Here is a 25633-nt window from a genome sequence, read left to right as displayed (position 1 = left end):
AAAATGGCTGCGCGTGAATGAGTTAACAACTGTCGTTTTGTATTCCACAAGAATGATACTATGTGGTTAAGGTGTGCCTTCTACTTGGAGCACAATATTTGTGTTTCCACACCACCTTATGGTCAGTCCTAACCGAGCCTTGTTGCATGAACCGATGAAGCCTACTCTGATGAGTCTTCTAAGACAAACAGAGCGTTCCAGTTTCAATTGATGCCCTGAGAATGAAATGACTTGGACGAATGAGAATATCCACAAGCAATAATTATGACATCCAATCTGAAAACTCTTTTGAACAGGTCATGTAAGCGGTCAAAGACTTTCTTTAAGCTTTTTCCAGTCTGATGTCGGTCAAATGACAAGTTTCATTGTTTAAAGGATTTTAGGACGAGTACCTGCAGCGTGGCCAGTTTGGTGGGCAGACTGGGGGTCTGGTTCAAGTTCTGCTCTGGCGTTCCTTTTCCCTTCTGTTTCTTTTTCTTGTTGCCATCCGATGAGCTGCTCACTGACAGGACAAAAACACATGTCCAATTTTAAGATGGGGACATACAGTAGAAAAGGAAATTAAAATAAACAGTGTTCCTTCCTGGGGTATAGCAGCCATGCCGTTACAGAACCACACCACAATTCCATCTAACAACCTGAATCAACCAACCCCTAGTGGTAGTATCTACACGCTTGTTCCACTCTCTCCTTTCTACATTTGTCCTTACCTAAAGAGTCTATTCCATCGCTCAGCAAGCTGTGGTACGGCAAAGCTGTAATACACAACAATGCCATTGTGGGTATGAGGCAAATGGCTGGGTTAACCTACTACCAGTTTTATACTATTCTGTTTTGTACCTTCATCCAAACAAGGAGGAAGTGCCAAGGAATGTACAGGACATGATTTGAAAAGCGAAACCCTAAAACAGACCCATGCGGTCTACCCTTCACAAAGCTAGATGCTTGTAATAATACAGTTTCCTACTCATATAACCCTGAATATGGATTTATTTTTACAAGACTTTACTATCTCGCTGCATAATTACTCTTTTTTTTTTATGCTTATCCAACATTTATGCACCCTTTACATATGAAAATAAATACGTGAAGTGTAAAATGGTGTAATCGTCACGGCCGTTACACTTCACTTTCATTTGCATCTGTAGCACTGCACATTTTGCAAAGATCTGCCAGGGGGCACCACTCTGAATAAAATTTTGACCAAAATATGAAAAAGAAGAGTAAATGCTTGGAGGCGAAGGTATATCAATAACACCTCCACCCACATAGATGGTCTAAGCTACACCTAACCTTGCTTGCTTTTCAAGAAACCTTTCACAAAAACATTCTCACACAAACCAACCAAACCATTATTTCTGCCTTGAAACCGGAACCATAGATCAAAGAGATTCTTACCTTTTTCAAAAACTTGTGGGAACAGAGGCCCTTCCGTCTGTTTGGTCTGTAATGGAAACAAAACAATGTATTTGAATTTGAGGATTCAGTAGTAACTTGAACACCGAAAAAAGAAAAATATGCCGCAAACAATTTTTGAAAATTGAAGGCTTCATGAGACCACATTTCAGCCTGCATCTAAGATGCGCTTGACAGCAAAGAGCAAATAATTCCAAAATATTTTCTTTGTAGCATGTAAAATCCAATTATTATTATTATTATTATTATTATTATTATTATTATTATTATTATTATTATTATTATTATTATTTACAAGAAAAACATTCAACACATTTTAATTGAACATATTTTCACGCCTGTGTTTTGGAACATTTTGTCATGGTCTGATGAAACCAAGGTTAAACTTTTTGGCCATAGTAAAAGTTTACAAATTTTCTCCATCAGCCATTAACAAAAGGGCTTTTTCGTTGACCCATTGGAACAATATATATTCTTCCTCGCTGCAAAATTAAGGATGTTATGTATCTTTTGCCAGCTATATTGAGTAAACATTTATTTGGGAAGCCGTGATAGAATTTCTAAATCTTATATATTTTTTTATATATTATTATTATTATTATAATTATATATTCCAACCAACACCTTATCCAATGGCAATTAATGAAGGTTTTACATTTAGGACACTGAGGGGAAAGTGCATTTGCTCCCCAAAACGTATAAATATGTTCTATTTTAAATGTTTTAAGTGTTTTTTTATGCTAAAGCATACAGGCCTTGATGCAGCCTCTGAACTGAAGAGAATGAATGAAGCAATGCAGTTATTACAAAAACGGCCAGCAGGTGGCAGCAGAGTATAAGAGATCAACCAGGGCCATGTTGCAAAGAGCTATTTCCCCCACTGTTTTAAACAGATTTGTGAATAATGATGAAACTTAGCTATATTCTAAAGCTAATTGCTGCAAAACTTAAACAGATACAAACTTTTTTTCCTGATGAAAGAAGAGACTCAAATCTTTCTTTTGGTAGGTTCCATATTTTTATAGCAATAGAACACAATATTCTGTGCCACAGTGTTCAGAATCTGTGGGCCTCGCAAAATCCAGTAAAACACCTGGGAGCAAAGAGGGTTGCTTCAGTGAAAATGGCTGCGAGTGAATAAGTTAAGATAGTCACCACATGCTTATCATTTCAACTATACTTAGGCTACAGTAGTTCTTACATAGTTGTTCTGTTCATGTTACAAAAACAAATGCAACTTTTAATGTGAATGGAATGCATCCATGAAAAACACAAGGTCATGTGGCGCAGTGTGTTTACGGATTCGTGCAATTTCAATGATTTTGTGTTTGAACTCACCCCAAATATTTATCAGTTCTTAAAGTGGTGAATACTTTAGAAGTGATAGATGGGGTTTCAAACAAAGCCTTCCCCCCCCAATAAATAAATAAATAAATAAATAAAAGGCAAATTCACAGACTGAATATGTGGGAGTTTACCTGTTTCTCTACAGATGCATAATATTTGGACCACCAGTCAATGACGCACTCTGCCGACTCGTCCGCAATGGTCCGCTTCCTTCGCTTGGAGGAACGATGGGTGGTCTTTTTGTGGCTCTCCTGCATGTCATACAAAAATAACATTTACATATAAACTATGATAATTGTGTGATCATCGGGGGTCACCTTTTTCCTCATGGGTGTTGTCTTTTCGGGGGTCGGTTCTTCAACTGTGATGAGAACGTCGGGAGTTGATGACGCCACAGTGGAGCTCATCTCTGCAGCATGCTGCGACGATTCTGTTGGACAAGGGACAAATCACAGTTAATGATATCATCCCACCCGAGACAACAGATAAAAATATTTATACACAATAATATTTGTAATGATTTGAAAATGTATGAAACGGCACTGCAAACAGGAATGCTTACTGTAAGGGAAATCATAGAAAGGGCTCAGCAATACTTCCAGAAAACATTGTGGGTGAACACAATCCACCATGCCACCCGCCGTTGTCAGATGAAACTCGACAGGACAAAGAAGAAGCCATTTCTAAAGCAGACCAATAAGTGCAGGCGTTTCTCTGGGCCAGGGTTTATTTAAAATGGAGTGTGGCAAAGTGGAAAGTGTGTTTTGTGGTCGGACGAATCACGATTCAAAGTTCTTTGTGGAAAACTGGGGCGCTAAATCATACTGACTAAAGAGGACAAGGACAACCCAAGTTGTTATCAGCGCTCAGTTTATTAGCCTGCATCTGAAGATCGTATAGGGTTGCATGAGTGTGTGTGGCATGTGCAGCTTGCACATCTGGAAAGGCATCGTCAATGCAGAAAGGTATATTCAGATTGGAGAACAACATATGCTCCCATCCAGGCATCATTACTTTCAGAGAAGATCTTGCATTTTTCAACACGATAATGTCAGACCACATGCAGCACCAATTACAACATCATGGCTGCGTAGGAAAAGGATCCGTCCGGGTATTGAAATGGCCAGCCTGCAGGCCACTTCTTTCACTTGTAGAGCACATTTGGCGCACCATAAAGGGGAAGGTGCGACCAAGGATAGTTGAACAGTTAGAAAGACAAGAATGGGACAGCATTCCTATTTCTAAACTTGTCTCCTCGATCCCCAGACGTTTGCAGACTGTTGTAAGAAGAAGAGGGGATGCCTCACAGTGGTGCAAATGGCTTTGTCCTAACTTTTTTGAAATTTGTTGACACCATTGGATTTTAAAATCAACATAGTTTTCCCTTAAAATTATAAATTTTCTCATCTTAAACTTTTGACCTGTTTTTTATATTCTATTCTGAATAAAATATTAAAATTTGGCACTTCCACATAATTGCATTTAGTTTTTATTCACAATTTGTATAGTGTCCCAACTTTTTGGGAATTGGGTTTGTATATATGAATAATAAAATAGTAAAAAAAACTAAAATAGGAGTAACAAAAATAAATAAATGAAGGAGTAACAAAGTATCCTATATATTCACATAACATTTGATATATATTATATAGGGCTGTCAAACGATACAATCACATCTTAGAATTTTGATTAACCCCGATTAATCTGAAGGGAAAAGCCAAAAGGAAAAGAAGAAAGAAGAAAAATCGCTTAATAAGAAAAGCCTTTTTATCCAAAAAAATTTCCTGCCAAATTTGAAGAGCAGCGGTTGTGTGTTAATTATTTTGAGATTTAATGTTATGAGGACGTCTTCAACATTTTTGGAACCACTGCACACGCTCATCCTCCTCTTTTTCTAATCAGTACTCGAGTACTTGCATAATTTAAAATGGAAAAAATATTTTGACATGAACAAATATTCTGAATGTCGTACGCATACATTTATTAAATACTTTACTTTAATGCATGCAATTATGTTTATTGTTCAAACACAACCTGTGCTACATTAAACTTAACCATCCGCTGTCACGCTAAAGGATAATCTATTGTCAAAATTAATAGTGCAATTAATCTGCGTTAATTCATGATTAATGCGCTAATTTTTTTGTGATTAATTAATCAGTTAACGCTGTAACTTTGACAGCACTAATATTATAACAAAATTATAAAAGTATAAAAAGTAAATAGTTTACAGTATAAAAAATTTAAGTACATAAATATAAGTAAATAGTATGTAAATAAGTCATAAATAAATAATAATGTACTACAAATGCAAAGTATAAATAAAAAAGTAATATAATGAATGTATAAAGATAGAATATAAGAGTTAAAACAAAAGTAAACAAAAAAGAAAAACGTTTCCATATATCGATTCCTTCTATCTCGCTTTTTCACATTTTTCAGGAAACACGAACAATTGAACCATTTGCCTCATGAGGAGATGATTTAGGCAAAAAAATTATTTGGGCAATTATTTTAAGGGGGTGACAATATGTAACATTACCATCAGGTTTGCACGTGACTGCAGGTGGCGTGTGCATCAGTGTGGAGGCAGGCGGGGCTGGGGGAGCAACATATTTGAAAGTCATCAGGTTGTTGATGACGTGGTTTCCAACCAGCGTGCTGCGACCAAAAGCCCTCCAGTCCACAACAGTGATGCTGAGCGGAGGGTGGAGGTGCTCGTTCTCTGGTAACTCCTACAAAGGAGGAAAAAAAATATTTCGTTGTGACTCAGATAGTAAGCTCATAGAAACATGAAAAGAAAATGTACGGACCAGCTCAATGGTGTCAACCAGCGTGGTGAAGTTGGGGTTGGACTTGTAGCGTTGAATGACGGAAGAACGCAATGTTTTTCCAGCACATTCGATAAACACCTGCAAACACAATTTTGTTCGTTTTTTAATGGATGGTGTTGAATTTTTTTTGTTTTAGTGTCATTGTGACATTATTCCACATTGTCTATTTCAATATACAACAAATACAAATATTCATATGAATATGACTAAAATCAATATTTTTTGAATAAAATAAATCTATAAAATATAAAAAATAAAGGCATACAAAAAAATAATATATATATATATATATATATATATATATATATATATATATATATATATATATATATGGATGGATGGATATATATAAATAGGTAATTAGTGGCAAATGTGTGTATACCTGAGGGCGATCAACAGACAGTAACTGAACCTTCTTAAGCTCTCGTAGACCCCAAAATAACACCTAGCAGAGAAATATAGAACACACATGCACACAATTGCAATACTTGGACTTGCATGGATGACATTACTTTGTAATCTGAAGAAGCAATTTTATCCGTTTTAAGGTCATTTTTCGACACACACCTCGAGTCTGTATGTACTGAGAACAGGTCTGATGTTTTCAGGCACCGTGTAGATGCCCCCTTCCTGTTCCTCCAAGGGAGGCAGACTCTGCTCTCCAGACATGGGAATCTACACATGGAAAAGCATAACTTGCTATCTACAAATTTTTGACCAATCAAAAAAATTGGAATCAAGCATCAGCTGACCTGCACCAGCTCGAATGCAGCCAGCAGCTCTCCTCCTGATTGGCTGGTGTGGTGTAGCGGACTGTACTGCAGCGTAGGGGGTGTGTAGGACTCGGAGAGCAGACGGACCTCAGGCAAGGCCACTGTGGCCCCCAAATACTCCGCCTTGCCCTGCACATGACATTTGTGAAACAAAATCCTGGTTTCCAAACTGGGATTCCGAAATGCACAATACAAAATTTGGGGGGGTCCACAAAATAATTTGCAATGAAGTATGTTGCATTGACTGATAAAATAAACCGACTGAAAAAATTATTCCTCCTTTATTTATCTTTGAGCCAATTACAATTCAAAGCTCTGATATGGTTGTGGGGTAGAGATATCACGTAAATCTGAATATGACATCTCAATCCCAATCACTACTTTTGTAAACGTCTAAGTCAGCACCATTTCTTTGGCAATATTCTTCGGTGTATCATTGTAAAGTGGCCCAAGCTAAAAATGTTTTTTTTTTGTGTGGTCACATTAAGTTTTAAACAAAGTTTTAAAAAACTGTTGAACATTTTTAATGAACGTTTTGAACGTGTTTACAACAATGTTTGTCAACTTGGAGATATGCTACACCTAAATGTTAAACGAGAATGCTCAATCTAAATTTAAAGCACAACTGACTCTGATTTCCACTGTTTCCTTTCTTGTCTATGGAAGAAGATTACGACCAGTGAAGAGGGAAAATAAGGGTTGGATTCTCACTTCATTCTTAGAATTCTGATTTTAATCACAGAATTCTGATTTTAATCACATAATTCTGAATTTAAAGTGATAATTATGACTTTAATCTCATAATTCTCACTTTGTCACTTTTAAAGTGAGAATTCTGACTTTGTGACATAGAGCTATGAATTGTTGGGGGAAGCCAGAAAGTCACAATTCTGAGAATAAAGTGAGAATTCTCACTTTAAAGTCAGAATTCTAATTTAAAAGCCAGAATGCTGAGAATAAATTCAGAATCTTGCCAACCTTTGTTCCCCCTCTTCACTGGCCCTAATCCTCTTCCGTACTTGTTTTATGGAAAAAAAAAATATATATATATAAATAAATTAGCACTTCACTTATATTTAGGGTTTCTATCTGTAGTACATACGGTATTCTGATATTTGATATCGATGACATCGATTTTATATCTACGGTATCTAAGCTTGGCTACACAGTAAATTCTGTACAGTAAGTTTGACTCTATTTGACTCTAGTGGGACCAAATAGACTAAGTTTAAGAGTAATATTTATACTCAGAAGTGAGTAAAACAAAGAATTGAAAAAAAAATCAAATAAAAGTCACTGAAGAGTTGAGAAACGAACTCACGGGAGACAGCCGATCTACTCCAAAGCCATGCAGCTCCTGCTGTGTGTTAGTATATCGCTCGCGTCAGCTGGAATCTTCCTAACTCTCCTCTTGGAGATAACCGTAGGAGGGGCATAGCTCAGGTGATAGTGTGGTAGTCTCCCAAGCTGAAGGTCGTGAGTTCGTTTTTCAACCCTTGAGTGACTTTTATTTTATATTTTCAATTCTTTATTTTACTCTCGTTCAAGTGTAATTATTATCCTACTCTAAAACTGAGTCTATTTAGTTCCACTCAAAATAGAGTCAAATTGACTCTACAGAATTTACTGTGTATCTATATTACCAGTGCATCGTCGTCATAGACTTCAACAACAAGTCTCGGCGGTTCCTCCCGGATTTGTCGAAGATCTCCACTCAGCACGATGCGACTCATCTGTAAGCACTGATTCCACGTGGGGCTGAGAGTCTGACTGATCACCTGGGGCGCACAAAAAACAACACAAGTATGCTGACTGCCAACAACAGCTGCAGAAGGTTTTATTTCTATTATTTACATTGGTGGTCTGGCTGTGTGACAAGTATGTAACCCGAGCAAAAGGGTCCGAAAGGCCCGTGTTGTCGGCTGCAATCAACCCGCGAGCTTGGTACATATGGCATCTTAACTGGAACTGATGCTGCTCTGCACATAGAAACACAAAACAACACGCACACACACACATGAATGAACACCGAAGAGGCAAAACAGGAGAACCCCCCCCCCCCCCAAATGTAATTAGAAAGTAACAATTCCAAGAAATTACACAAACAAATCTTCCTTGGCAGAGGTAAATCTAAGTTTTATTTTGTCTCATTCTCTATACCGCTTAGCAAATGAAAAAATAATTAATAATGATTAATTTAAAGTATATTGTCTGAATTATTATCACCAGATCAATAAATGTCAATGTGCTTGTGTGACCCACACAAAATATGTGGTCACATTTTATTTATTTTGAGATATTTCATTTGTTATTGAGGACATCTCTTTTGCATGCTGATTTAATATATGTGTATGTAAATATACAGACAGCAGGGGGCAGTATAGTAATAGTGTATCGCCAACAGTGCATGGTTGTTTTCATGACAGTAGTGATGGGCATGACATTGAGTCAGAGTGGACCATGTCCGAGTGGACCATGTTCCGCGCCTCCATTGTTGAGGCAGCTGATCGGAGCTCTGGCCGTAAGGTGGTTGGTGCCTGCCGTGGCGGCAATCCTCAAACTGAAGAAGGAGTCCTATCGGGCCTTTTTGGCCTGTCGGACTCTGGAGGCAGCTGACAGGTACCGGCTGGCCAAGCAGAATGCGGGTTCGGCGGTCGCTGAGGCAAAAACTCGGACATGGGAGGAGTTCGGTAAGGCAATGGAAAACGACTTCGAAGAAATTCTGGTCCACCATCCGGCGTCTCAGAAGAAGAAAGCATTGCGCCATTAACATTGTGTATAGTGGAGATGGGGTGCTGCTGATCTCGACTCGGGATGTCGTGAATCGGTGGGGAGAATGCTTCGAAGACAATTCTACCGACACGTCTTCTTTTGAGGAAGCAGGGTCTGGGGACTCTGAGGTGGGCTCCCCTATGTCTGGGGTCGAAGTCACTGTGGTGGTCGGAAAAGCTCCTCGGTGGCAGGGCCCCAGGGATGAATGAGATCCGCCCGGAGTTCCTAAAGGCTCTGGATGTTGAGGGGCTGTCGTGGTTGACACGCCTCTACAACATCGCGTGGACATCGGGTACAGTGCCTCTGGATTGGCAGACCGAGGTGGTGGTCCCCCTTTTTAAGAAGGGGGACCGGAGGGTGTGTTCCAACTATAGAGGGATCACACTCCTCAGCCTCCCTGATAAGGTCTATTCAGGGGTGCGGGAGAGGAGGGTCCATCGGGAAGTCGAATCTCGGATTCAGGAGGATCAGTGTGGTTTTCGTCCCGGCTGTGGAACAGTGGACCAGCTCTACACACTCGGCAGGATCCTCGAGGGTGCATGGGCGTTCGCCCAACCAGTCCACATGTGCTTTGTGGATTTGGAGAAGGCGTTTGACCGTGTCCCTCGGGGAGTCCTGTGGTGGGTGCCTCGGGAGTACGGAGTACCGAGCCCCCTGATACAGGCTGTTTGGTAACTTTTATGGACAGAATTTCTAGGTGCAGCCGAGGCATTGAGGGGGTCCGGTTTGGTGGCCTCAATATTGTATCTCTGCGTTTTGCAGATGATGTGGTGCTGTTGGCTTCATCAAACCGTGATCTCCAACTCTCGCTGGAGTGGTTCACAGCCGAGTGTGAAGCGGTTGGGATGAAAATCAGCACCTTCAAATCCGAGACCACGGTCCTCAGTCGGAAAAGGGTGGAGTGCCCTCTCCAGGTCGGGGATGAGATCCTGCCTCAAGTGGAGGAGTTCAAGTATCTTGGGATCGGTGCAGTGTCTGCAGTGATGCGAACTATGTATCAGTCCGTTGTGGTAAAGAAGGAGCTGAGCCGAAAGCAAAGCTCTCGATTTACCGGTCGATCTACGCATCTACCCTCACCTATGGTCACGAGCGGTGGGTTGTGACCGAAAGAACAAGATCCCCGGATACAAGCGGCCGAAATGAGTTTCCTTCGCAGGGTATCCGGGCTCTCCCTTAGAGATAGGGTGAGAAATTCGGTCATCCGGGAGGGACTCAGTCTCGAGCTGCTACTCCTCCGTGTTGAGAGGAACCAGTTGAGGTGGCTCGGGCATCTGGTTTGGATGCCTCCTGGACGCCTCCTTGGAGAGGTGTTCCGGGCATGTCCCACCGGCGGGAGGCCCCGGGGAGGACCCAGGACAAGCTGGAGAGACTATGTCTCTCGGCTAGCCTGGGAACGCATTGGGATCCCGTCGGAGGAGCTGGTTGAAGTGGCTGGGGAGAGGGAAGTCTGGGCTTCCCTGCTAAAGCTGCTACCCCTGCGACCCGACCCCGGATAACCGGTAGGATGGAACATGCTGTCTAATCAGCTTCTCGATATGCCACACCTGTGAGGTAGATGCCACAAGATGGTGGCAAAGCCCAACTTTAAACTGCTCACTCATGAAGACACGTCTTTAGCCAAAAGATGACGACAAAGCCCTACCGATGTGCCTCATCTTACTTCGATATAGTTCCTTGGCAACAAGATGCTTCAAGATGGCACAAAAACAGTAACTAGGCTAATAGAAAACTTCGGATTTTGACTTTACTACTGTTAGTGTATGTTGTCGAGGAATTTGACTACCTCGAATAAAAAAAATGTTCAAGTATTTTTTTCTGCCTCGAGTAACCATTTATTGGTTAAGAAGACAGTCAAGTTAGCCATAGCAATGCTATGTATGATGGTAGCCAGTGTTAATTTTGACAATACATTTTAATTTAGTTTAAGAGTCTTTTGATTGAAATTAATTAAAGTTTTAGTCATAATTTAGTCATCTGATTGTATTTGAGTTTGAATCCAATTTTAGTCGACAAAAATAAAGAGCAATTTTAGTTGACTAAATTGACAGATTTAGTCAGTTTTCCTTCAGCATACATTTCTACTTTTTTACAGAAAATTATAACACACCTATTTTTTTTTTAAGTTTTCACCTAAATAAAAAAAAGTGCATAATTGCCTGAGATTAATCTTACAGATGCACAATGAATGACATGTTTGAACATTTAATAAAATGCAGTGAACAGTTTCTGAGTGGTTCTTATCTCCTACCCGCATTTCATTCCTTCTTCTGATTGGATTTTTCACTGTGTCGTTTTCATTTCGTTTTAGTCATTGACGTAAATGTCAGTCATTTTAGTTACCGCCATCGTCTCAATGGATGGCTTCTATTTTAGTTTTTGTTAAATTTTTGTCTGAATTTTTTTTCGTGATTAAAAACATGATTTTTTTTTTGCCATAGTGGCTGACTTGACTTCCCGACTAGAAGTTGGAGCTCAGTTTAAGTTTAAATCTCCACCACAAATTGTTGCCAACAAAAACAGCAAAAATAAAAACAAATTAATTACACTGACATTTTAGAATGTGGCACCTGTTCCAAGCAGCTAGTAACTAGCAGCTAGCCGCTAAGCAAGTGCCCCATGTAGCCTGGCAAGATCTGTCAAATTTATTTTCAAAGGCAGTTTGAACTCATTTACTCCCAGCCATTTTCGCTGAAGCAAACCCTTTCGCTTTTTGATCGATTTTGCAAGGCCCACAGTATATCGTGTTCTATTGCTATATACATTTGGAAACTACCAAAACAATAATTAGAGCCTCTTCTTTCATCTGAAAAAAAAAGTATATTTATATCTGTTTCCGTTTTGCAGCAATTAACATTAGAATATAGAATATAGTTTCATCATTATTCGCAAAACCTGTTGAAAACACTGGGGAAAAGAGCGTGTTGCAACATGGCTCTGGCTGATCTCTTATACTCTGCTGCCACCTACTGGCATTTTTATTTTTTATCTTTAATAACTGCCATTGCTTTAAGCCACCTCTTCATGTCAGAAGCTGCATCAAAGCCTTTTGCATGCTCTCTTGCATAACACCCCCCCGCCCCCAAACATTTTGGGGATTGAATGGTATATGCAAAAGGTTGACTATCTAAAAATGAAAACCAACAGGTCATTCATTATTAAGTGAATTGTGTATTCATATTTATTTTTAACCAATATTTTTTTAGGATAGAAAAATGCAGCCCTAATAATAATAATAATAGTCATAATACTGCGTGTCACTCTCACCTATACACGTCAGATGAGTTGGGGGGCTGTTGGCGTCAGTGCCCACAGTGACGGCGTTGAAGCCTTCCGGCAGGTCGTCCAGCATGTGAGCAGAGTCCTCGCAGGATCCAAACCACAAATACAAATCCACTTTGGCCTGAACACAAAAGCCTGTCACACGCTTCCCTGGTGGCTGCGAACATACACACAAACATGCACACGTCATTATTTTCTGCCAAGATTGTTTGATGTTGCGTCTAAGTTTTCTACCTTGAGGAAGAGCGTTACTATCTTTCCACAGTGGACCCCTCGAGCCTCCCGACTGCTGCAGAAGATGACATCTCTGGCCGGGAGCCGAGCGTACGCGACGCGCTTGTTGTTGCTCAACAACCAAACAAAGATGTCTGGCACTGTGTGTTGAGGCTGCATGTCACAGATGTGTTATTAAAACACCTGGTCATTGTTTTATATGGTGAAAAACTTATTCTGTACCTCCTCTACCAGGAAGCGTAGTGTCTGTGTGAGTTTTGTTGCATCCTGGAGTGCTTCTTTCACGCCATCTGACTTCCTCTTCCTCTCGACCAGAGACTGAGCATCTCCGATCATACTTTCCTACGATGCAGCCATTAAGAAAAGACTTCAAGCTAAGACCTCAGCTCGCTCAGAGAGCTCGGCTCATCTACGCACATCTTTTTTTTGGTGTGACTTGTTATAAATGGCTAAGAGAAAACCTATGTATCAACCTGTGGCCATTCATACAACAAATTAGGTTATGGCTTCTGGCAAGTATATCAGCTTTGTGGTCAATCAAACAGGCCAACATTTGACAATGAGCAAGTATGCTAACATGTAGCCTATTTGTCGTGTGCTGTCATTTCGAATTCCTACCAATTCCTGTTTGCACATTGAGAGGCGTTTCCTATCCAACTGCGTCAGGTAGTTGGACTTCAACTGAGTCTTTAACTTGGCTTCTGCTGCCGCTATGAAACGCCTGCAAAGTCACAATGCTTCATGGACCACATTTAAAGGGTAATTTTGCAGACTTCACATCGCACAATGATTGATTTCAATAACCTGGCATCTATGCAAAATTCTTTGACTGTTGTTTTTAGCGTTTGCTCAGCCCCGGGATATGACTTCCTGTGGAGTTCTGCTGCCCTGGTCACTCCTTCCTCCTGTAAGTGGATGCTCAGTTCTAACATATATTTGACACGATGGAGTGTTATATTGATGTGTTTATGTGTGTGCACATACAAAAAGGGCTGCTATGTTCTCCAGCATGTTGGAGTTGTACAGCCGGTAGGTTCTGTCCTCCCACTGACTCAACACATTAATGCTCGGCTTTTGTTTATCCAGAGGCAAATACACGTAGTACCTGCAGTATATAAACACACATATAAACCAACATTTCATATATATATATATATATATATATATATATATATATATATAAATATATATATATACACAGTGCTCAGCGTAAATGTGTACACCCCCTTTGAAAAGTAACATTTTAAATAATATCTCAATGAACACAAACACAATTTTCATTTATATATATATATATATATATATATATTAGGGGTGTCAAAATTAGTGTATTCATTTTGAGTTAATTTAAAGGTCGTTTGACGGCGCAAATTTTTTTTAACACGCGATAAATAACCGCCCCATACTTGGAAAGCTTGCACTGGGAAAATTCCAGTCGCAATGCAGCAGACTTGTCCACGTCAAAATTTAGCAGTAATAATACATTCAATAATAATGCATATATTTGTGGAGCCTGCAGTCAAATTGTATTTTACAATTTAAAAAATGTGTTACTTAAAGATTAGATACCGTTAATATGAAAATAAAAATGCACTGAGTTTTCACCAACGTCTTTCAAATGCAATTATCCCATCTAGTGGCAGAAAAATTACCTAAATAGAAACCAAAATCACCCTCGTTTTTCACTTGCACGTAACGGGAAATGACATCAAGTTTGAAATAACCTATTCTGCTAAAGATATTCCTGAAATGTACTTTCTGTAGAAATCTTCCCTCATTACAGCATCTACCTGTTTCCTTCAACGGGGAGTGGTTTCTGGGGACGCGTGGTGGACTTAGAGGTCCTGCTGGGGTCTTGAGATTCTCTGGGCAGCAGTGGGGAGGAAGGGGATGCTCTGTCCAGGTAGTCCTGTGCCACTCTCCTGCGGCTGAGAGTGGGACTTGGGGCGCTCAGGTCGGGCTGGCCCGCAGGCTCCTGCACGTTACCGTAGTTACCTTTGGCAACAAACAATAGCAAACGCATAACTGCTTATGGTGAAACCAAATGTCTGAGACCAATTCAACCGCACAGAGCTGCAAACCAAATGACATAAACTGGCAAAACACAATCATAGTATAGAGAACGCTAGTTATTATTATCATTTTTGAAAAAGGGGTCTTTTCTCAATAGTTTTCACATTTTGGTTCTGTGGGATTGGGTTTTTGTTTATTTTCTTTGTTGTCTGAGTGTTCAGTGTTTTGTTTTGTGTTCCTTGTCTTTCCCCTCGTCTCGTTATGTGTAACCACGTCCACCTGTGTGTCTTGTCAAGTAATTAGCAGAGGTGTATTTAGTTTGTGGGGTTTGTTCAGCCAGTGTGGGCGCATTGTCTACATTATGTGTGGGAGTTTGTGTCAAGCCTTCGTCACAGCCAAGTCGTCTTCGTCACTGCCAAGTCGTCTTTACCACAGCCAAGTCGTCTTTGTCACAGCCACAGCCAAGCCATCATCACAGCCAAGTTGTCTGTCACAGCCAAGTCGTCTTCGTCCATCCGCAGCCAAGCCATTATCACAGAGACATCGTCTTTGTCACAGCCAAATCTTTGTCACAGCCACAGACAAGTCGTCTTCGTCACAGCCACAGCCTAGCCATTGTCACATCACCACAGCCACAGCCAAGACATAACCCCAGCCAAGTCATAGCTACTCCACAGCAAGTCAAGTCAAGGCAAATCAGGTCCTGTCACGTCACGCTCGTTCCAGTCATAGCAACCAGTCTAATCACGTCCTGCATTTGGGTCCGGCATCCTTCAACCACTCACGTCTACCATGACAATAGTAGTCTTGTTAACTTTGAGAACACCCCAGTGTAGTAGCAAAAATTAAGTTTCTACTGCAATGGTATATGCAATAATATAGTGTGTATAAGAATATTGTTTCACCTACCCAGTGAGAACTCAAAAGTTATAGGCTTGTCTCCAATCTTTCGGTCAATCAGGGTGGCTTCAAACAATGCCCCGAAGAGCAGGAAGATCTCTCTGTTGTCAGGATTCAACTAAAACATTACCACACATCCTTCATCATCTTCTAGCTCCTCTTGACAATACTTTATTTTAGACGTCATGTCAGGAATAATGTTCTTACTGTAGGCGGACATTCCACAGGAAGAACCTCCGCAGCTGCTTTCCCTTTGTCGTCATCAGCTGTACCTGCAGATGCCCCTCCGGCTACTCCTCCTCCTGCTGGGGTCTTACTGTCCTTCCCTCCAGCCTTTACCACCTTCGCATCCTTTATGGGCTTTACCATCCGGGCAAGTTTGGACTCTGGGCCCGCCCCGCCTGAGAGGATCTCCACCACCAGTTCTACAAAGACACGCCCTCTGGAGGAAGGAATTCATATACTTGATTTGTGTCTTTATTCTCTTAATCACCAACATTTTTTACAAACCGATATGAGACCCCCTCTCCAATGCCCTCGTTGAGCTCGGCAGTGTCATCGCCCAGAGAGTTTCTGACGGAGCCATACAAGTTTATCCAGGCGGGACCAAAAGTTGGCAAAAAGCCTGTAGAAACATCAGGACCAGGGTTGTCTTTCAGCAAAAAGCTCCAACATCACTAATACGCTCACATCTGCTGCCTTACCTCTGTCGCCATCCTGCTCATTGGAGATACGCCTCAGGTCAAAGTAATGGGTTCCTATGGCAACGTCACTCACACTTCCTTCATCCCAAACCTACGATTAGAAGATTACGGTGGACGCTAGGACTTTTTCTGACCTTTAACGGTTTGATTGTTCTTGAGCTGCAGAAGTGTCAGTTGGCGCGACTGTTGAACCAAGTCTCTCAATCAACCGTTAAACTGAGTTGCCAAATCAATGGACAGAATTACTTAACTACTGAACTGATTTGCTCAACTATCAAACCGTCTGGCCTTAAACTTAGAATCGGCAAATTGGCTTGCAATACTGTTGCTAAACATTCGAACCGTTCTTTCAGCCTATAACTTCTAACCATCAAACCATAGTCGTCCAACTAAGTTGCTTGACTATCAAACCAAGTGCCTACACCATGAAGCAAAGTTGCTAAATCGGGGAACCAATTTACTCAACCATCAAACTAATTTGCTGAACCCTCCAACAGAGTTGTTCAACCAACTGTCAAACCAGATGATCCATCCAACAGAATTACATTGTCAACTAACCCACTTGTTCATACGTCGAACAGAATTGGTCATCCACTGGGCCTACAATTTCAAACTGTTGAAACAAGTTGCCCAATCGTTAAACAAAGGTGTTCAACTGTTGATGCGTTCGGCCTAAAATTTTGAACCGTCTGGAGAGAATCAAAATTAACAGAATTGACTTAACAATCAAGCAAAGTGTCATGTTTCAGTTCTGTGGGGTTGGGGTTTTGTTTGATTTTGGGTGTTCTTTATTGTCTGGGTGTCCAGTATTTTGTTTTGTGTTCCTTGACACCAAATTGCACAGCTGTCTAACCAATTTTCTCATCCATCAAACTGCATGGTTAAACTGTCAACACCAGTGGTTCAACCGTCAAACAGAGAGGTTGAACTGTTAAACCCAATCTCTGATCAGCTGATCAGAGTTGCTCTGTTGTCTAACTCAATAGGTCAAATATCAAAGAGGTGTACATCGGCGAACTGTCAAGTGGAGTTGCTCAATAGTTGAGCTGATTTAAAAACTCCAAAACATATACAGGTAGATTGCAAGGCATAAACTTTCCAACCTGGATCTTCATCCTCTGGCACAGAGGTGGAAACATCTCTGTGAAGACGATCTGTTCATTCCATACTGGATCTGCGTTAGACTTCTTTGTGGAAGTGCGGCCCTTAAAGGAGAGACAAAAAAGATTATTTGTTTTGAATTGGTATTAAATTATTGATTATTAATAACTATTATAATAAATAATGATTAATTATTGAATTGTTATTTATTTATTATTATTATTTGTTTTGAATGATTGAGACATGGCGTCTGTAGAGTAGAGGCCATGCCCATTGTAAAAAAAATGTAGTTTATTATTATTATTATTATTAAATTTTTTATTATTATTTTAATGGTTGGTTTTAATTTAGTTTTTATCAAATTTAGTATTAGTTTGAGTTTTTTTGTTAATATATTACATTTCAATTAAATTTATTTCATTCATTTTTAAAAGAAAAAAGACAATATAAAGCAATATTGAAATTCAAAGTGATGTAAAAGAAATGAAAGGGGACAGAAAGAAGTAAAACTTGTTTCCCCTGATCAACACAAAAAAAAGAAGAAGAAAACAATCTCTGGAGTATTTTTTGAGTGCAAGATTAAAAAAACACTACAATTCATGGACTGTTCCACCTTGTTCTGTAAAACAGTGAAATAGATATATTTAAAATAAACAACGAAAGCTCATCTATGAAATTGACAAGTTTTTCAGTAGTTTTACTTTTCTTTATACGTAGTTTCAAGTTAGGTTTATTTTTTAAACACTTGTTTTTATTTTATTTATTTGAATTGTAGTTATTTGGATTTTTTTCGTTTTTGTTAACGATGATAACGTTGATCTGCACAGATTACCATGGTACCCACCATTTGTTTGAAAAAGCTAACTACCACAAAAGGGTCTATGAGCGCTGTGTTGTCGCCTATGAAAGCCTTGGTGACGTTGGCCATGATGCTGGAGTTGTTGCGGGGAAGACCTTCCGCTCGATACACTCTCACTGAAAAACGAGCCCAGGGGCGTTCTGATGGGAAGCCTTCTGGTATCAAGAGGTTCCTGGGAAAAGTATTTTAAACATGAACAGCATGTCATCTGCATATAAAGAGATGCCTGAATTTTGCCTCAACAAAACAAACAATCAAAAGAAGTAATAAAACTTGTTTACTTACTTTTCTATATGCTCCTCTGCATCACTGGCTTTAATCCCAGGCTGCATGGCATCACCTTTTGCCGAGACACTAATGTCACACTTGACGTAACCTTTGCACCCTGTGCTAATGTCACCAGGCACCGTCAGCATTGCCCACTTGTTGATGAATTGGTGACCTCAAATAGAAAAATAAAACAGACACAAAGAAACACACACATTTCATTTTACACTGTGTGGAACAAAATAACCGGACCTCGATCTTCCATTTTTGTTTCAAAGAGGTGCAGTACTTTTGGCCACATATTGTATAGTGGCAGGTACCTATGGAGTCAGGCCCTCTTGTGTGGTGTTAGCGTGTACATGGCTTTCTCTCATATTTCTAAATATGCTATAGAGGATACCGGTGATAATAATAAAACTTTTTGTTTGAGTATGTGTAACTCATTGGCACTTTGTGCTAGAGATCTCACATTTTGATATGTGGTGCCCATATTTTTCGGCTATAAATGACACACACATGGATTTATGCCTTAAAAAGGATAAGCATTTAAACTGTTTAACTGTTGAGCAGTTAACAAAACACTTAACAGTGTGTTTTGTTTTGGAAGTTTGTTTGTTTGGTTGGTTTTGTTTATTTGCCTAGGCATGAAGTAAAAAGGAGACCATAGTAATAGTAAAATAGTAAATAGTAAATAATTTCACCATAAGGGGAAGGTTGTAACCCTCCCCATGCCTAGCAGCCATTGAAAAGCTAACCATTTTTAGCATTTAGCTTCAAAGCTAACATTAATGCAACACACTAAATTAAACTAGAGAAACTACTAAATTAGCTTATGTAAGTCAAACAATTGTATCTACAACACAGTGGACACTGTGCAAAAAACAATTGGGATGTAAAATTTTGGTTTCTTACCTAAAAAATTTTGGGCTCCAGAACAGACAGTTTGCAATCCAGAAACATGAATCTTCACCAGTAAGCTAAGTTGCAAGTGGGCATAGACTGTAAGTGATGATGTCACACCAGCTAATTTCTGATTGGTCACACTAAGAGTGTTACAACTATCCCTTTGTTGTTTGCTGGTCTCCCCTATATAGGTTTTGCTTATAGGCGTGAATGTGTACGGACTGTGAGTAGTTGTTTGTCAATATTTGGCCTGTGATTGACAGGTGACCAGTCCCAAGTGTAAGTTGTCTTCGCCCAAAGTCAGCTGAGATAGGCTCCAGTTCACTCATGACCCAACTAGTAACAAATGATATACATTATAATATAATATAATGGATGTCATGTACATGATTGATGATTGACTTCCATGCCAAGTAAAAGTCAGCCACACAGTTATGAGTGGAATTCCTCAGGGAAATGTTTTAGATCCATTCATTTTACAGTATATAAAGAAAAAAGAAGAATACTGTAGTAAAATAATAATGATGGGAAAGGTATATACAGTAATTAAAATGAAAGAAAAGTATATACAGTGGTACCTCAGAGTTTGAACATAATTCATTCCTGCGAAGTGTTCAAAGTCCGAATTGATCAACCTCCGAAACATTTTTTCCCATAGGAAATAATGTAAATGCAATTAATTTGTTCCCAAGCTCCAAAAACAGAAAATTCCTATTCTAATTTTTGTTTTTTTACATTTACAGTACAGTACAGTACTTAAACAATAAAAAATACCTGACCTTTTTTGTTGTGGTGTGATGGCATCAGTGGATGATAAATGCTATGTTAATGCTAGCTTTAGTTCAGTGCTGAGTTTGTGTATTTTACATTAGGCATATTGTTAGACTACTAAGCGGTCTTTGTGTGTGTTGTTTAATGTCAGGCACGTTGTTGAACAGCTAAGGGGGGGCGTGGGTCCTCGTGCCAGTATTTACAGAAGTAGTCATGGTAGTTACAACGGCGCGATAATCTCCTTCCTAATTCCATGTGGTTCGTAGCACTGTATGTTTTCCTTTGCTGCCACTGGCACTGTTGTCTTTCTTTGGGCCCATGGCAAAGAAAATTGTCGTGGAAAAATCTAAATGCACTCGCGAGTATGGAGCACCTCCGGGAGTATTCACGATCTGACTGGAAATGAGCAGTGCATTTCTCAACTACCGCAACGTGAGCATTCAGCATTGCTCGGCTTCGCTCGGCTTCACTCGGCTACCCATTTTCAAGATACATTCGGCTTAGCTTGCTTTGCTTGGGTGTTCAAACTCCGAAAATGGGTTCAAACTCCGAGGCATTTTTTACCCAGATTTTTTGGTTGAAGTCCGATTTGTACGAGTTCTGAGACGTTCAAACTCCGAGGTTCTACTGTATGTAATAATAATGCATCCCATTATAATAATGGTTTCAAAAAATTAAGTCAGGATGACACAAAATTGTAATTTCTTTCCACAGGTTGTAATACTTGGCTGCGCGATATGGGTAGAATGATATACTGTATCACAACGGAGGGGAGTAAAGCTTATAATAATGAATTAAAAAATGAATTCATCAAATAATTGGGATAAAATCAGTTTTGGGCTAACAGTTTAGAATTTCGTCACAATATCTAATCCAGTTGTACTGATAATGTAACGTAAGAGGTGATAACATGAAATATTGCCATGACGTCCACCTGGTTGTTTGTAGACTGTCCACACATCCAGCTTAAAGGAGCCGATGCAGAAACTCCTCAGCATCTTGGAGTGTATCACCTTGCACATTGGAAGAGGAAACAACAATGAGGCGTTCAAGAATCTGACAAAACCATCTTTTACCTGATTCATTGCAACTTACCGTCAGCCTGATGACTTTATCGAAGAAGATCTCTTTGTAGGCAAAGAAGTCAAAGACAAAATACTGAAAGAAAAAAGGAGGGGCGACTTTAATCATTCACATACTCACACTTGATTGGAAGGTTCATTGTGTGAAGGCTGAGGTTTTCCCAAAATTTCACATGCACACCAAAAATTCAAATTCATTCCCAAAGAGTCATTCAACAAACAGCATTCCAAATGACACATACAACAAGACAAATTCATAGCAATTTCAAATTCAAACCTTTAAGTTCACCTTGGAAACAACATTAAACGTGCCAAAAATTCCCATTTACCCAAAAATTCAAAAAAATCACTACATACAAACACCCCCCCCCCCCCCGCTCACATTTCCCTGTCCATTGCCAATCAAGATAAAAAGATAAATTAAGAATGTTGTCTTTCACCCTCTATTTTTTTACATTTTTGACCAATTCAAACTGTTCCAGCTTTATATTGTTTAACTTATTGCTACCACAAAATCTAAAATCTAAAATTTGACTCCCCCCTATTTGCTATTTTTTTTTAACTTATTAAAACCATTCCAACTTAAAACTATTCTATTTATTCCTACTACCATCCATTTTCTTAACCGCTTGTCCTCACAAGGGTCGCGGGGGTGCTGGAGCCTATCTCAGCTAGCTTCGGGCAGTAGGCGGGGGACACCCTGAACTGGTTGCCAGCCAATCGCAGGGCACACAGAGACAAACAACCATCCACACTCATAATCACACCTATGGACAACTTGGAGTGTTCAATTAACCTGACATGCATGTCTTTGGAATGTGGGAGGAAACCGGAGTACCCGGAGAAAACCCTCGCAAGCACAGGGAGAACATGCAAACTCCACCCGGGAAGACCGAAGCCCAGACTCGATCTCACGTCCTCTGCACTGGGAGGCGGACGTGCTAACCAGTCACCCACCGTGCCGCATTTCTCTACCATTTCTCTTAAATTTCAAAATAGAAGCCCAAAATTATGATTTTTTTTCTTTTTAATTTTAAACCATTCCAACTTTAAACTGTTCATCTTATCCCTAATTGAAAACACACATATTCATCTACAATTTCCACGTATTTTAATCGAATTAAACCATTCCAACATGTTCAGTTCATTCCGGCTCATGGAATATCCTTCCACATCCTTCAATATCATTCCAAATCATTCCACATCTTTTCATTCAGCCTTTCAGTCTTCACATGCAATTTCTCCAGAAATAGTTTTCTCTATTTTTTATTAATATACAGTGTTATTTTGTCATTAAACTTTGTTTGTCCTCATACCTCATTGTAAAAGGGTGCGTTGGTTCCTTCTTTGACTGTTGTCTGTTTTTTCTCATCGCCAATCTCAATCACTACACTGGGGTCAATGTTCTCACCCACCAGCTGTTTGGCCTCCGTGATGTTAATCGCAATCTGAACACACAAAAATGCACATAATACATTTCAAAATTAATGAATGCACCAGCCCACGCACACACGCAGTATATTCAGTACATAAAAGTGTTGTGCGTTGTGTTTACCTGGAAGCTCTGTGGTTTCTCTTCACAGTCCTGAATGCGCGTGTTGAGTTTGGACCTGAACAAAGTCAGTGCATTAGAAGCACAAAGGGCAGGAATAGGAACATGGCACAAGTAGTAAAGCATTGCCCTATGATGTGATCCTGCTGTGTAAAAAAAATTCAATATTTAAAATATTAATAATCTAAATCTATAGTACTATAGCAAAATAGAAACAGCAATATCAACATGTTTATTGTTATTATTATTAAATGTTATTCGTTTTTTTAACAATATACAGTAAACACCCGTGTAGTCAGGGTCAAACAAAACAATAATCTCTTAGTGGTCCAAAAAAAGCCTAAAGTAAAATGATTGGTTTCCGTATACAATAAAACTATTGCACATTTGTTTTGAATTGTTTTGAATTAATTTTCAGCAAGTACATGTAAATGATCACAGTTACTGTAAATCAGTGATCAAAATAAAACAAAAATAAATAAATAAATAAATAAACATAGACTGAAAAGAAAAAGGAAGTGATCACGAACCCTAAACTTTCAAAACATGCAAAAAAGTACCGTTTGGTGTTGGGTGCGATTCTGGTTCTGATGGCTGGGAATCCATGTTCATCCTTGTCGGTTTTTTCTTCCAGCAACTGAGATGCTTCGGAAATGACCTCCCCTTCACTGTCTATTAAAAACAACAACAACAAAAGCAAAAACTTATGTATATAAAAAAATCATTCAACATGTGATTTTTTGGGGTAGGCAATGCAGAATGAAGGGTATCCCTTTTCAGTTTTTTTGTACAAGAGTGGAGTTTTGGTGATTATTTTGTTTGTCAAGTTCTTCTACTCAAGTATTTGAAATGATAAACAAATGCATTATTTGGGGAAATTTAAATGAACTTAACCCATGCATATTGTTTTTTTTTGCTGTTCTTTATTTAATTATTTTGCTCATGAGATTTTCATGACAATGTTTACCAGTTTTTTTTTTCTAGTAAAGTTCTGTAATATAAATCATTTACATTTTCCCAAACAATGTAGAGGTATTTGTTTATCATTTCTGGTCACAAATTCTTTAGCAATACCTACTCGATAAAATTATTCAGTTCTGTCTTTGTGCATGTGAAGAACATGTAAGGAAAATTGAGTGTTGAAACTAAACAAACAGTGACCTGTCATTATCGTGATCATGTGACTGTTTGACAAAGGTTAGTCTTCTCTCTCTCACACACAAAGTTATTAATGTCAGCACAGTTTTATTTGCATTTACTGTGTGTGAGGACTTACCCAGAGCCGCCTTGTTTGCCAGGACCAAGTCTGAGTGGGCCTTCTTCTTCTTCTTCCCTTTCAGGCCGAACATCAGCTTCGCCTTTCTTCTCACGGCCGAAGACAACAAATGCTTCTTATAAACATGTGCCTACACATGCACAATCTAATACAAACGCGGTATCTGAAATGCTACCTTCTAAAGACACAATCATACCATCTTAAGAAAGACCATTAAATTAACATCTCTGTGTGTCAATTAAAAGAGAGGTCTGAAGTGTAAAGAACATCGGATCTAGAGATTTAGATTTCATTTATAGCAGATAATTGGAGGATATTTGAACATCCTATGTATTTTTTTTCCTATCTAAGAAACTTGGGGCGCTACTTAGTGGACCACAAGGTTTTCTGTTCTTTTTCCTCCGGTTGGTAGTTGTCATTTTTCATGTTTCTCGGACGGGTAGTGACTGTGAAGACGAATTCCTTATTATTATTATTATTATTATTTTGACATATTTGGCCAATAAATCTGATTCTGATAGCTTATTTGGGCGCTCACAGTTTAATTCTCACCTCCAGAAGCAAGTTTAGAAAAATAGGTTAATCATGGACCATTGAATTTGAATTTCCTATCCGAAGAAAGGGCAAAGTATGATGTTTACACTTTAAATTGTAGAAAATAAGAACTTTTTTCTGTCTCTAAGATTGTCAACTTGTCACTATAAAGGATTGGCACATGAGAAATACATAAAATCTGATTCTATCCATTTCAATAAAATTTTCTTTGAATTAAAAAAAAGATATTAAAATTGCACAAATGTACTCCATCTACCAAATACCTTTGGAACCCCCCCCCCCCCCCCACACACACACACACCACAGGATTACACAAAAACAATTTTCAGACAATTTAACATAGCTTTCATTGGCTAAGAAAAAAAAAGAAGTTTTTTTGGGGGGGTGGGTAACAATAAAGCATGTTTCCCTCATACTCTTTCACTGAATAATGCAGGCATTCATTGACAAAAAAACCCAAAACATTTTAGATGAGGTTTATAATCCAAATAGGCCTTGATGGATGTCTTGGCTTTTCTGTTTCATTCCATTCTATTAATACAAACTATTAGAACAAACATGCACAAAAAAACAAAAAACCTGCTCACCGCCGTTGTGTTGCAGGACTCTCTGTAGTGTCCATCGTGTTGTACATTAAACTAAATAATGTTTATGTAATTCATTTCTTTTAGGCACCACTGACTCAACACAAAATTACAACAAAACTCGTTCTAGTGCAAACTGATTCGGACGGCTTCTCTCAATGCAAACAATTAACAGAGATCCTTCCAACTTCTTCTTCAAATCAATGACTGTCATACTGCTCTTTTATATTTACATGAAGTGTGTTGGTCAAACCTCCTCCTCATGCTAAACAAAACATTTACTGCTGTTAAATTGTGATTTTAACTCATGGACCTGCCCACATCTTCAGGCGACTCGCATGCATCTCACGCACACAATAAATAGCTTTATAATTGTATATATTGACACACAAATAGCCATTTGAATCCATA

At 39.2% G+C, this 25633-nt stretch overlaps 1 protein-coding gene across 1 annotated transcript in view; it reads right to left on the bottom strand.

Annotated features, from left to right (window-relative positions):
• The window catches only part of fer1l6 (fer-1 like family member 6), a 34292-nt gene extending 8899 nt beyond the window's left edge, over positions 1–25393 (bottom strand). The window contains exons 1-33 of the mRNA XM_086090912.1: positions 25226–25393; positions 24084–24169; positions 23368–23479; positions 22811–22865; positions 22572–22703; positions 21269–21331; positions 21108–21186; positions 18518–18674; positions 18218–18404; positions 17376–17477; positions 16273–16363; positions 16079–16193; positions 15776–16010; positions 15578–15686; positions 14446–14650; positions 13640–13760; positions 13460–13560; positions 13274–13376; positions 12878–12997; positions 12656–12808; positions 12407–12578; positions 8225–8349; positions 8014–8148; positions 6350–6499; positions 6165–6272; positions 5980–6042; positions 5577–5675; positions 5306–5498; positions 3081–3193; positions 2895–3014; positions 1399–1444; positions 711–755; positions 393–502 (exon numbers count right to left, since the gene is read on the bottom strand). Of these exons, the coding sequence (XP_085947038.1) occupies positions 393–502; positions 711–755; positions 1399–1444; positions 2895–3014; positions 3081–3193; positions 5306–5498; positions 5577–5675; positions 5980–6042; positions 6165–6272; positions 6350–6499; positions 8014–8148; positions 8225–8349; positions 12407–12578; positions 12656–12808; positions 12878–12997; positions 13274–13376; positions 13460–13560; positions 13640–13760; positions 14446–14650; positions 15578–15686; positions 15776–16010; positions 16079–16193; positions 16273–16363; positions 17376–17477; positions 18218–18404; positions 18518–18674; positions 21108–21186; positions 21269–21331; positions 22572–22703; positions 22811–22865; positions 23368–23479; positions 24084–24169; positions 25226–25272 (3852 nt within the window). The 5' untranslated portion in view covers positions 25273–25393. The remainder of the gene's footprint in view (positions 1–392; positions 503–710; positions 756–1398; positions 1445–2894; positions 3015–3080; positions 3194–5305; positions 5499–5576; positions 5676–5979; positions 6043–6164; positions 6273–6349; positions 6500–8013; positions 8149–8224; positions 8350–12406; positions 12579–12655; positions 12809–12877; positions 12998–13273; positions 13377–13459; positions 13561–13639; positions 13761–14445; positions 14651–15577; positions 15687–15775; positions 16011–16078; positions 16194–16272; positions 16364–17375; positions 17478–18217; positions 18405–18517; positions 18675–21107; positions 21187–21268; positions 21332–22571; positions 22704–22810; positions 22866–23367; positions 23480–24083; positions 24170–25225) is intronic.
• Between the last annotated feature and the right edge of the window lie 240 nt (positions 25394–25633).

The sequence above is a fragment of the Leptonotus elevatus genome, chromosome 12 (genome assembly GCF_054856555.1).
Source record: "Leptonotus elevatus isolate MCC_2025b chromosome 12, RoL_Lele_1.0, whole genome shotgun sequence".
Classification (NCBI taxonomy): Eukaryota; Metazoa; Chordata; class Actinopteri; order Syngnathiformes; family Syngnathidae; genus Leptonotus; species Leptonotus elevatus.
The sequence above is the reverse complement of the archived record's forward strand: the minus strand, read 5'-3'. Positions and strand labels throughout refer to the sequence as shown.